Source organism: Macrobrachium rosenbergii, chromosome 58 (genome assembly GCF_040412425.1).
Source record: "Macrobrachium rosenbergii isolate ZJJX-2024 chromosome 58, ASM4041242v1, whole genome shotgun sequence".
In the NCBI taxonomy this organism is placed as follows: domain Eukaryota; kingdom Metazoa; phylum Arthropoda; class Malacostraca; order Decapoda; family Palaemonidae; genus Macrobrachium; species Macrobrachium rosenbergii.
This window is the reverse complement of record NC_089798.1, coordinates 20,786,057-20,799,271: the sequence shown is the minus strand read 5'-3', so window position 1 is coordinate 20,799,271 and position 13,215 is coordinate 20,786,057. Positions and strand designations below refer to the sequence as shown.

The following is a 13,215-nucleotide window of genomic DNA, read 5'->3' as shown; positions in this document are numbered from 1 at the left end:
GGCGGTCTGGAGCCACAGAAAACGATGCCTGGATGTCAGGGAGCCACTGGATGCGGCGTATGGCGGTCTGGCGCCATCAAAAAAGGGAGACAACAGCTGATCTGGAATGACAATGCTTCGCCTGCGGTCTTGAATGGTGGTCTGGATCTAAAGAACGAGGCGCTTGAAAATTAGAAACCTGTTTCTCCTCCGCTAGAAAGTTTCTTTCCAATCTTTCTACCTTTTTCCACTGATCTTTTCACTTTACTTTTATAAACTGGGGAAGAGAAACTCTCCGGAGAGTCCCAATAACTACACCCGGGCTCTGGATCGACCTCTTGGAACACCCTCTTCTTGGAACATCCCCCAGAGACACACCTCTAGACCTTTTCAGAGGTCTACTTCCAGATCTTAAAGGCGCCAATCTCTCTGGAAGAGACCTCTCTTCGCTAGACTCACTCGAAGAAGACACTTCCCCTCTGAACACCTTTCCAATGGCATTCCACGACATACTAGGGGGATTCTCAGGACTGTCTGAGGGGGCGACTGCTGAGCAAGACCGCCTGCGCCCTTGGACTTTCGACTTGTCTCCTCCCAGATAACATGGGAGTATGACAGAGGTCTCGGTCTAGGAAGAGCGACGGGAATAAACAGCCACCTCCTCCACTGCACAAACACTTTTAGCTTTATCACTGGCAATTCTTCGTGAAACAGCACCTCAAAACTTTTCAATTGCCGACATCACAGTAGAGAAACGATTCTCAACTCTACCTTAAGACTGGCAACAGTTTCGGTTCCGGATATTAGGGTCTGGGGTTGAACAGGTTCATTAGTCGGACATATGTTCTGAAACAGACAAAAGATAATTCTGCATTACTACTTTAGAAATGACAGACGAAGCCTAATAAGCGACTGGCTTATTTGTCTAATTTCCTGAGATAGCTAGCTAATTCCTTCCTGCTTCTCAGTCATACTATTACATTCTACACATGTTAGAGATGTAGACAGACTTGCCCTCTACAATTAACACATACAGAATGCGGGGTCCAGTCTAGCTGTTGTTAAACTCTAGTTTTACAGCCTTTGCTGCAATACCTAGCCTGACTCGAACCGTGTCACATCCTAGAGACTGAATATCCAAAAAAACTAAATTATCAAAAACTGTTTATAATTAACAACTATCAAAACAACTGTCAACTGGGTACATCACCAAGATTCCAAAGCAAACCGATGACTTCCTCAGAAAACGAATTCCTACGAGCAAAATTCAACCATGTTACCGGTTAAATCGGCCATCTGACTGTATTGGTGGGTAGGTTCCACTCACTCCCTGTAGGGGGCCAGGGGAAGGGGGTATCACGTGACCTAACTATCAACGCTGCCGCGAATTTTTGAATTTCTGCCGAAGACGTCAGAGACGACAGCTATTATGACTATCAGGTAAGTCATATGTGTAAAAATTCGTGTTTTGGTTTGTGAATAAATTGTATTTCTGGTCTTTTATCAAATGTTTAAATTACGCCATTTTTAAAACCACAGAACACTGCTACCACAGGGCTTTCTTTTCACACACCATGTGACTTTTATCTCACAAGTACTTTGGTACGCTCTCTCTGTGGATTAATGTAAGAAGTGCCTCGCTTGTACCCGATTCCAGAAACTTCTTAGGTTTCTGACCTATATATTTACATAGATGAACTGGAAGCTGTGATTGCCAAGTAGTATTAGTTGTTGTTGTCGTTGTTGTAAGAATTTTATTCTGAAACTGCTCCCTCTCTCGTTCTAATTTGCTTTTGATTGCGCTTGTTTAAGATTATTTTCTCTATGGTAGCCTACCATATGCTATTAACAAATTCCTTCCTATTCTCAATTTCCTCTCTAGACAGATTTATCAAGAGAAAGATATCACCTATTAGTAAAAGTTTTGACAAGAATCGATGGTCAAGGGACGGGGTGTCACTGATTTCCTAAGGGTTTCTTTGGACTTCCTAGTAGTTTTATTTGTTGTGCGAATGGCATTTGTAGCCTGGGTTTACATTTCTGCCAGGATCTGGGAGAGCTTGACTGCCAAGTTTCAGCGTTGCCGAAGAGTATTGTGAGAAGTGTTTCCTTGTCAGTTTATGTATATAGGACTCGTGAGAATCTATGATGATGATGTATAAGATTGCACAAGGCCTCTACCTCTCAAAGAGATCCAGCCGATAATGATAATAATAAGAAGAAGATACCTGGATTTGGTCAGTAAGATGGGGAGCTGTTGTGAAGACGTTGTCTGCTGGAGGAATGGTGTGGGCTGCCCTGGCCTCCGTCACCAAGATCGGCGTGCTGAAAGCATGAAGGGGAGTGGCGACGCTGGAGACTACCTTACCTGGTCCGAGCCCAACTACGCCTGGTTCAGTAAACAAAAATGGTAATTTTTAAATTTACCATAAAGTATGCATATACTTCCACCTTAAATAGTCTCTACATTGTCTGGAAAACATGCATATGTTAAAAGCAAAATGTTTCCAACCTAGTAGTGGTGCACTGGGAGACTGGGTTTCCTGCAGAAGTCGAATCGTCTGTCTCAAGGCCATTTCTTCGTCGCCACAGGCATCATACACACGAAGACCTTGTCAGGAATAAAGAAAACGTTGAAGCTTCTATTCAAAATTCCGGAGCTTCTGGCAAAGTCAGTTAACAAAACGAGGTAGGGAAGGTGATATGTAACTCAGGAATAAAATTTTCATTATATTTCATATTTTTTCTTCCTCTCTGTCTAAATTTTTTTTCCATTTTTTAAGCTATCTACAAATAAGCATCTATGGATGTTCAGAACATTCGTATTTGATGAAGATTCAACTCCAGTGCACCGGGCCTTCCATTGCCCTGTCTTTGTGAAGTGAAATTTTTCACTTCTGACCTTAGTCTATGGCATAGCAAGTTTCAAGTTTAGTGATAGAATAACTATAACACTATAATACATCTCTTCTTCTAGGGGCAAATTTGTCATCGCTATTGTTGCATTTGATATTGCCTTATTACTCCGGTGGCACCACTAGACTTTCACTTATTTTGTCTGGCTTAGTTTTCTTGGCTTTTGATAATCCCATATCTACACAGAGGATAAAAACATTCGAGTTTATTTGCTTATCTTCAACTCTGAAAAATTTGAAAATTCAATTTTTTTTCATGTGGTATTCGTCTATACTAATAACTTAAAACAGCCGTGGATGAAAAACTCAGTCATTCTCTACACGACTTACCAATAGTATAGTCCTGGTGCGACTGGTTATTGATGGTCTGAAGGGCCCACTCAGCAGCACCCAGTTCTTCTACAGCTCTCAAAGCTATGCGGCCGCAACCGCCACTCTCCTCAGATTTTTCGTGCACACTTCCAACAATACCTGCCAAATAACAGTCCAGCAGTGTTGTAAGGGTTTTGGGCTGCAGGAAAAACGGAATTTATTGCATCAGAGAGAGAGAGCCCTTGCGCGCGAGCGTGTGTGTGTGTGTGTGTGTGTTATTCGACGGACTCCACCCGCGAAAAAAGGTAGGAGACTTGTAATGTACACGAATTATATTTCACAAAAGGAACCAAGCTGAGTCAAAAGAGATGAACTCCATCTCAGAACATGGATTCTATCCGTCTAATACGTCTGACGACCACCTGCATTCATCATCTTGAAATTTAATCTATGAAGCAGCGGTGAATGAAACAATAATATTAAAGTGTCTGGGAGCCAAGAGAGAGAGAGAGAGAGAAGGGGTGGGGCTTTGTCTGGAAAGGAATCTGCAGAAGCGGAAGAAATTTCCACAAAGAATAAAAATAACATCGGATTGCCCACGGATAACTATTCCGCACCAACCACGCACAGTTCATTAATGACCAAGACCGTGAAATTACCTGAATGAGAGTGAGAAGGCATTTCGTTTTTTCTCCCGTGCTTTCACGTGGAGGAACCTTCTCTACTTAGCTGGATATTAAAAATGAACAAAGAAAATTTTCTTTTGGATGAGCTCGTTGATAGGATGACAGTCAGTCTTGCCAAATAATAATAATAATAATAATAATAATAATAATAATAATAAAATCGGATGGTTGAAACAAGAGGACAGCTAATATAAAAAAAAAAAGTTAATAACGTCAATTTTGGCTTGCAGTTATATGCATCACATCCACCTTCTTTCCCATCAAAAGGGTCAAAATTTGAATAAAATTTGCAATTATGTCAACAACATATCATTCGCGAACCAAAAGACGCCAAGGCCATCAATCGACTGTTTGGTGGACAACCTCTTTAGGAAAGCAGAGCTTAGGAAGAAATTTGTGGCAGGTACCTAACGATAGCTTTCAAGTAAACAAGTAAAACTTCTCGCTCCGTTTGAATAGTAAGTACTGTATAATTATAGTAGGTACTGTATAACTGTATGATCCATTTCCTTATATATTACAACATTGCTATCCATTTTCTAATTTCATACCTATGATAACGTCCCCTGGAAGTGTCAGGGGGTCCGGGTCGGAGGCTGATGCGGAGCCAGAGTTCGTTGTCACTGCCAGCGCCACCATGAGCGTCACCCCTGCCCCCCACCTCATCTTCTGAAAAGCAACAAAAAGGTTATTTTTCATTATAAGACCTAGGAAAATTCTCTTATATATATATATATATATATATATATATATATATATATATATATATATATATATATATATATATAATCTACTGGTCACATTTACTAGTTAATAACATATTTGTTATAGCCAAAATGAGTTCTTAGCTTATGGATTTCCTCACACTTTTTGGTTGTTTGTATCTACATAATGAACATTTAACTTTTCCTCACCCCTACAACATTTGCATGGAAGTTGGGGCGTCTTCAGTTATCCTTCATTTGTCTTAGTGACAAATGTATCATAATTATGTGAAGGAGTCCTTGGTTTTTCATATATCTATATAATACTTATACTCTGTGTTGTGTGTGTGTTTGAATGCACACTGGGAATCCCGAAGGCTTCTGGGAATTCCGAAGGCTGCAGCAGAAGGAGCCGAAGACAGCTGGATTCTTGAAGACTTCTTCAAGAAGCTGTAATAATCCAATGGGTGTTTATCCAGGAGTTATTCAGGAGCTGAAGATTGCTTCACAGGATCCTGGAGTCGTGAAGACGTCTTCAAGAAGACGTTATAAGCCAATGGAAGGTTCTCTAGGAATTCTTAAGGAGCTAAAGATGGCTTCACATGATCCTGGAGCCTTTAAGACTTCAAGATGTTATAATCCAATGGACTTTTCTCCAGGAATGCTTCAGGACCTGAAGATGACTTCAAAGGATCATGGAATTGTGAACACACCTTCAAGAAGACGTTATAATCCAATGGGCGTTTCTCCAGGAGTCCTTCAGGAGGTGGAAGAGTTCAGAGTGGAATTATTCCGAAGACAGAATATGGATTTCTTCAGGAATTCTTCAGGAGCTGAAGGCGGTTTCACATGATCCTGGAGTCTTTAAGACTTCAAGAAATTGTTATTATCCACAGAGTCTCATATTTCACAGATGACAGACGCCATAGACTGACTTCCAGGTCAATCTTATCTATCTATCTATTTATATAATACTAAAACTCTTAAACGTTTGTTTGTTTGCGCACCAGAAGGTAAACAGGGCTGGTGCTGCCTGTGGACTTTTGCTGACTATTATTAGTAGGCTTAATTTAGCTGTAGGTATGGTATGGATATGGGTATGGTACGGATATGGGTACGGGTATTGGTATGGGTATGGTACAGGTGTAAATTCCCCGCTCAACGGGTTTTCTTTAGTGAACCTCCCGTTTTCTGTGGTGCCTTTTCTCCTGACCTTAGATCGGGGTACCTAGCCATGTTTTATTTATGTAAATGTACATTTATTACTTACTCATTTGTGCCCTTTTGTATTGTACATGTGTCAGAGCATTGTTGCGTCTAATCTGTTAATTTTATTTGTCACGTTGTATGTCCTTGTATGTCTTGGTACTGACGTCCGCACGCCGCTTTATAAGCGACCTTCTCCCTTAATAAACTAGCAGTCAATGTCTACCCTCTCTTTTGCACCCTCTCACACAGGTATGGGTATAGATATGGGTATGGTACAGATATGGGTGTGGGTATAGGTATGGGTATGGTACGGAGGGTGCAGGACGACTTATCACCGCCGACCCACCACTGCCAACTCAGCGCCAGGACAACTCACAACCGGCCAACTCAGCGCCAGGACAACTCACCACTGGCCAACTCAGCGCCAGGACAACTCACCACTGGCCAACTCAGTGCCAGGACAACTCACCACTGGCCAACTCAGTGCCAGGACAACTCACCACTGGCCAACTCAGCACCAGGACAACTTACCACCGACAAACTCTATGCCAGGACAACTCAACGACTTTTTTGTCGATTTTTTAAAAAACAAATAAAATCAATATATTAATGATAATTTTAATACAGTTTTTAAAACCGAATAAAAGTAATTCATTAAGGATTCATTTTTCATACATGACTTAAATTCTAGTTTAAAAATTTACTGAAAATTGTCTGCAATTCCTCACAAATATTCAGTGCGAGATCGTTGTGAAAAAGAAGAAACAATCTTCAAAATGCTATAATCTACCTTCATATATTTTTCCAATTCAGGGGGAGGGGGTGACCACCAATTAACTGCTTGAAAAATGTATCTCGGTTTCTTTGTACCTTCTGCAGCCCCGTCATGAATGTTCATATTGTGGGTGCTCCTTCCCCAGCTCTGTTTGCAGTTTTCTATTTGCAGCTTCAGCATGGCTATTTGTCCGATCTTCCTTGCGCAACGTTTTCTCTCTCGTAAATATTCCACTTTTCAGAGTGGAAGAAAGGAGGTTTCCTATTGGTTCCATGTCGATTTTGTCTTCCAGTGTAGTTTTCTTCGAACCAATTCAACGATACTGCAAATTCTTCAGGTATGTCCTTAAAGAGGGCGTCAATATAAGTATCAATATTTGGAAGAGGAACAAACGCTAAACTTAATATCACCTTGGCTTTTAGTGCAAAGCTGAAATCGTTGTTGTAGGTAGAAGTATAACCCATGGCAGTTATCTTTTTGTGCATATTTTGGATTAATGGAAAAAAACAGCCTTTTATTTCAGCTTCTGGAAATGCTTCTTTCATGGCTATAAAGTCGCAAATAACAGAAGCTGTGTTTAGCGTATGCTCGACATCATTGAGCATTTCAAACATCTTACCATACGTTAATCGCTGCTTGTTTGGCAAAAGAGCATAGATAATCGGAATAACTCCATGGAATTTCTTTGCAAGAATAATATAAACCTGCGAAAATAATCTTGGTGCTGTCTTAAAAGTTCCGTCGGCATACCAAGTGTCATATGTGTGTAAATGCTGCAGCCAACTTTCTCTTCCAAAGAGGAAAATTCTGCGTGATCCGGGGCCACTATCGCCGATCAAGAAATTTTCTTCTCTTCTTTCTCCTGGAATGTAAATTTTGTGCTGGTGCAGCAACTCGCAACTCTTGAAGATCGACAGGATTGGGAGGGGGAGGGCTTACGGTTTTCCTTTGGCGTGTAATCGTTTTCCTCATGGCTGAAACATCGGACAATGATCTCAGTGTAACCTGAGATACATTTGTTAATAAATGAATGAACCATGAAATTTCGGCTGCAAAGCCAAGCACTGGGACCCTTTGAATCATTCATCGCTTGAGACACAGCAGAGAAGAGTTAGAGTTGTTGTACAGCAAGAAAAAGCGATCTAGAAAATAAATGAGATGAAGGGTCTAAAGATGAAACTGAGAGAAAACCCCACAGTTGCACACAAGAGGGGACTGTTAGAGAGGGTGGACAGCAAGGTGGATGGATGGAAGTAAGTTAAGGAATGCTGCAAACGCCCTCAAGTAGGCGCAATGTCTGTGTCGCACTGAGGGTACAACCCCGCTGCAGCAAATAGTGACGTCACGCTTGAATGCAGAATCAGTTCCTGAGTTCCTCATTGGAGGGGTGGGTAGAGCTCTCGGCTAGCACGCTGTTGGCCCAGCGTTCGACTCTCCGACCGTCCAATGAAGAATTAGAGGGATTTATTTCTGGTGATAGAAATTCATTTCTCGTCATAATGTGGTTCGGATTCCACAATAAGCTGTAGGTCCCGTTGCTAGGTAACCAGTTGGTTCTTAGCCACGTAAAATGAATCTAATCCTTAGGGCCAGCCCTCCCTCTCTAGGAGAGCTGTTAATCAGCTCCTCCTCCTCAGTGGGCTGGTTAAACTAAGGTATACTTTTTGGGAGGGCAGACTATGGAAGATATCTTAGACGACATGGGAAATCACTTGGTGACTTCCAGAGAGAAAAACCACAGATAGAGAAACATTATGGTTTCTACTTTTCTAATAAATAAACAGGAAAAATCTAAGAGGTATAGTAATTTCCACAGAAAGAAATCTTTGTTCCTTATAAAGATCCGAAAGTAAGACATATATACCATTCGTGATCTTTCTTGCAATGAGAAAGAGTGTGTGTGTAAGATAGAGAGAGAGAGAGAGAGAGAGAGAAACAGTGTTAGAAGGGGACTACTACTTGATTTTCATTTTACGTTTTAAAAATGGATTCTCGGTGAACCAGAATGAATTTCTGAACAAAGCTAAGCGCAGCTGCCTCCTAATTTTAAAGAAATTCTAGAATGTAGTTACGGACAGGTTGCAGGTGGGAACAGGGTACACGAATAGGCGTGGCTTTGGTTCTATAAAGTAAAGGTGAGTCAGTAGGAAAACAGAAATCCTCATGAAGAGGAAATAATGAACGTCACATTTTATCCCACGAAAGAAAAGCAGAAAAATTGTAAAGTAAATTAGTGAAAGAGGCAGTAAAAAGGTCAATGATTCAGCGGAGCCGAAGCAAAATGGAAGGCATGCTCTGTTTTCTTCTCTTAATTAAAGAGGAGTGAGTGTGGGGCTTTGCTCGGCTCTGTCCTGATACACACACACTGAAAGGTGGTTGTGTAGAAATACTTGTCTACATTATGCAGAAATGCTCTTTCATATATCGCTTGATTTTCCCATCGAAGGCTTCACTTATGCACTCCTTGTCATTCTTCGGGCAGGACTTTTATATCTCCCGCAAGATGGCATTAAGCTTTCATTAAGCATTTTATGTCTCTTGGATTTATTCCTTTGCATTAATTTGTCTTACTCTCACAAATACGGTAAAGAAAGGCACCGTACTCAGACCGCTAACTTTAAAAATCTACAAGTTGTCTCCACCTCTTCTAATAGATTAATACTATGAACTGGCGTCTTGAAAATCTCTCGTTTTTTCTCTCGACATACATACATGCATACACACACACACACACACATATATATATATATGTATACATATACATATATATATTTTTTATGGTTATCGCCGCCGGATTGCTAACTCTTAAGAACCTTATGGGGAAATACCAGACAGTAGCAGAGTGTAGGGGTACAGGCAAGCCCACAAACCCCTCCAAGGAATGGGTTTTATGTATCCCAAATGAACACATTTGGGGGTAGAGAGCTGTTCCCCCTGTCTTAATCTTCATGTTCAACTAATCTCCTGCTGAGTTTTCCATCTTTTACTGGCCTGAGACCTCTTTCCTTAATTCCCAGGTATGCGCCAACCTTGTAGCCCAAAGCAATGACCCAGGCAACGCACGAGGCTTTATAATGCGACAGCAGCCTCGCCCTCCATCTTGAGTTCAGTCAATACTCAGCCACAGGTAATCTCTGCCCGAATCAACCCCGAGCTGGGGTGACTGTGGACTCACATTTTTCTCACACTGGATTGACTGTGACATTCCCTGACGTCGCCGATAACTTGGATCACATCGACAAACACTGTGTGTGCAGGCATAACCTAACAGGAAGCAATGAAGGCACAGTACGTGCCCCGGAAGGGAAATTGGTTGGTTGGCCAGTGTCTTTCTTTGACGCGTCGTTGAAGAAAATATAAATTTTCAGTTATAAAGCATTTCAGTTTTATAACATTTATTATATAATCTATATTTTTCTCTAACAATGCTAAGATAATTGCTTTTGTTTTTCGTAAAATTATAAATTTTTGAACTCACGGTGTTTGAAGTGACACCTCTTTATTTCTAATTGCTTGCTGGAGAACATTTTGCTGGCTGAAACTACCAACACAGGTGGCAGCCTGCTTTTCTTCGCGGCAGGGAGGGTCAAGAGAGTGAGTTCAGATGTGAGTTCCATCTTAGACAGCAGCGAGTGAAAACCCAGAACATTGCAGATTTTCCTACACATTTTTCACCCGGCATGGAACATTAATTGCCTCTTATAAGCTACAGTAGCCTCAGGCCATTGCCTCCCAACAGCAGACGTCGAACATCTGACAGTCACCGATGGACTTGATTATTCCAGCAGTTCAAAGGATGGAAAATCTTGAGGTATGTTACTTTCATTACGGCACCGTGATTTCGTGGCTTTAAGTTTTTCCCTAAGATTCCTAAAACAATCTATTCCTTGCATTCACCCCTTATGAAAAATAAAACTCACTAATTCAATGAGTGCACCCAAAGAAAGCAGTTATTTTTAAAATTGTTCCTTCTCATTATGACCGTATAGGTTTTGTTGAATTGCAGCATATGATTCAGCTCTCCTAACATTTATATTAGAAATTTTATTTTATATGTATAGGCTCGCGACCATTCTTATATTCATATTCATATTCATATTCTGCTGTTTCATTTATGTTACTGTAAATTTTCCTCTATTTTCGTACGATATGATTTTGTCATATTTACTTATACGGATATTTAAATTATTCCAACGTGATTAGTAGTTAACGTAGTTTTTGCTTTCGTTGTTCTCTGTTGAGCGTTTTCAATATTATTAATTCCCATATTTTGCATGTTTTTAGTGAGTGGGACGGAATTAGGGAGGACTGGGAGAGCTGGTGCCGTCGGTCTTCCTTCATTTAGTGGACTCCAATCCCGGCAACAATTCAAGCAGTTACCGATATATTTGCCCATTAAGATATTCAGTATTATTTAGCTTAATAAATAAGCTTTGGGTTTTAGTCAGCTTATTCATTCTCCTCCCTAGGATTTCTGTTCAGTTGTTTACCATCTCTCACTCGCGTTTCATCGCTCAAGTACAGTAAATTCCTTGTCTGTTCAACTTGAACAGCCACTTGCTATACTGAGCGTGTATTCCTTGAACAGTGCAGAAAATAACTCTCACTCCTTGTTAAGAAGTGAGTAGAGTAAAAGATTCCCTCCAATCTTTGTATTAACTCGTTGATTGAGAGATTGTCACTCGGTAGTAATCTCATCTGGAATTTTCTCATTTCCAGAAGTGTTATCAGTCCAGTTACCTATGTAGCTGTGGCTCTGTGTACCTGATTGACTGAAGAATCCGCCCGTACCGGGGCCGATAGAAATTCTTGCCTACATGCAAGTGGACAGCATTCGTAAATTTGACACATTGCCATTCACTCGGTAATTGCTGTTGTGTACTTTTCCATTTGTTATTTTAGAGAGAGTGTCCAAATTTTCCTTGTTAAATTTACCCTGTTGGGTGTGTAAATAATAAATTAATGTTAAGAAACATACTTTCACTGGGCTACCTTTTCAAATATTAATTATTCTTTAATTACTCTGTTTGTGGGCTTACGAGGGGTTTTGCAAGGCTAAGATTATTCACTTAAAGTAAAACACATTATCCATCAACCCTCGTAATCCATAAAATATATATATATATATATATATATATATATATATATATATATATATATATATATATATATATATATATATATATATATATATATTATATAATATACACATATTTGTATACATACATACATACATATATATGTAAATTTATGTATATATATATATATATATATATGTATATGATATATATATATATATATATATATATATATATATATATATATATATTATATAAAACTAATGCGTTTGTACGGATGTGTGCATGTGTAAGCATATGCTGCATGGCTTCATACGAAGAAGGGAAGGAGAGAGGGAGAGGAACATGATTGAAATTAGTTATACTAATAATCCCAATGAATACATAACTTACGGATCATCACAGATGTCTTCTTACAAATAGCTTTCCCACTGCATTAAAGGCTTGGAAGCAAGCATCCACAAAAGTGGACACCTGGACGTCTGACCCTGAGAGCGCCTGAAGGTGGGTGAATGCACCACCAGCATCTCCCTTCTGCGGCCTGTGACGCAGCAGGTTGAACTCAATTAAGGTCTCTCATTCAGACCCGTGAAATTCAGTGGTTTCAAAGACTAGTAGATTTGGTTCATAGACCATCAACATTTCCAGATAGTGAGGTAAAGATGATCCAACACTTCCGCACCACACACACACACATAGATTTATATATATATATATATATATATATATATATATATATATATATATATATATATATATATATGTATCTATATATATAGATTTATATATATATGTATATATATATGTATGTATGTATATATATATATATATATATATATATATATATATATATATATATATATAACACACAGATGTAGCCTAAGTATGTATGTATATACTGACAATATTTCTTTCTTAGCAAGGTAGAAATGTGTCAGTACCGACCTCCATATTCATCCTGTTACTTCTGCATCACGGACGGACATCCTAGGCAGAAAACTCTAAGAACATTAGTGACTTGATTTACTTATACAGAAGGCTCATCAGTAGCACACTAAACTCCCTCACAATCTCGGCACCATTGTCTGAATTCTCTCATATTCAATAATTCTCTCATAATCCAGCAGCTCTTTCTTAGGATGATCCACATTTCCACCAACCCTTTCCAGTCTCTTCATAAATTCCCTCTGTGGCTTTCCACAGACGCTCCTCTTCTCTTCCGAATCTTTTGCAAAGACCAAACTACCTTCCTTGTTTACCATTTTCAGGGTTCGCTTTTTTTTTTATCACCTGGTAGATTTAATGCTCAATGCTTTTTGGAACCTACCACTTTGATACTGAACTTTTCCATAATGATATTCATTGCTTTATTTTCCTGGTTATCATTGACCTCATAGTAGTGCTTTTGCTTGCCTTTAACTTTCTCTGCATACAAACACTTCACATTCTTTCATCATTCTTTGCCATTTCTCCTCAGTGTTTCCAATCACGACCTCATTTTCTTATCCTCCAACACTGTACCTGCATCCAAGGACCATTCTCAGACTTCTAGCATTA

The 13,215-nt window shown here is 39.7% G+C and overlaps 1 protein-coding gene across 1 annotated transcript in view; it reads right to left on the bottom strand.

Annotated features, from left to right (window-relative positions):
* LOC136837201 (metabotropic glutamate receptor 2-like) overlaps nucleotides 1–13,215 on the bottom strand; it is a 142,229-nt gene that overhangs the window by 27,402 nt on the left and 101,612 nt on the right. Inside the window, exons 2-5 of the mRNA XM_067101871.1 lie at nucleotides 4,444–4,561; nucleotides 3,225–3,365; nucleotides 2,492–2,590; nucleotides 2,208–2,368 (exon numbers count right to left, since the gene is read on the bottom strand). Coding sequence (XP_066957972.1) covers nucleotides 2,208–2,368; nucleotides 2,492–2,590; nucleotides 3,225–3,365; nucleotides 4,444–4,561 — 519 coding nt within the window. The remainder of the gene's footprint in view (nucleotides 1–2,207; nucleotides 2,369–2,491; nucleotides 2,591–3,224; nucleotides 3,366–4,443; nucleotides 4,562–13,215) is intronic.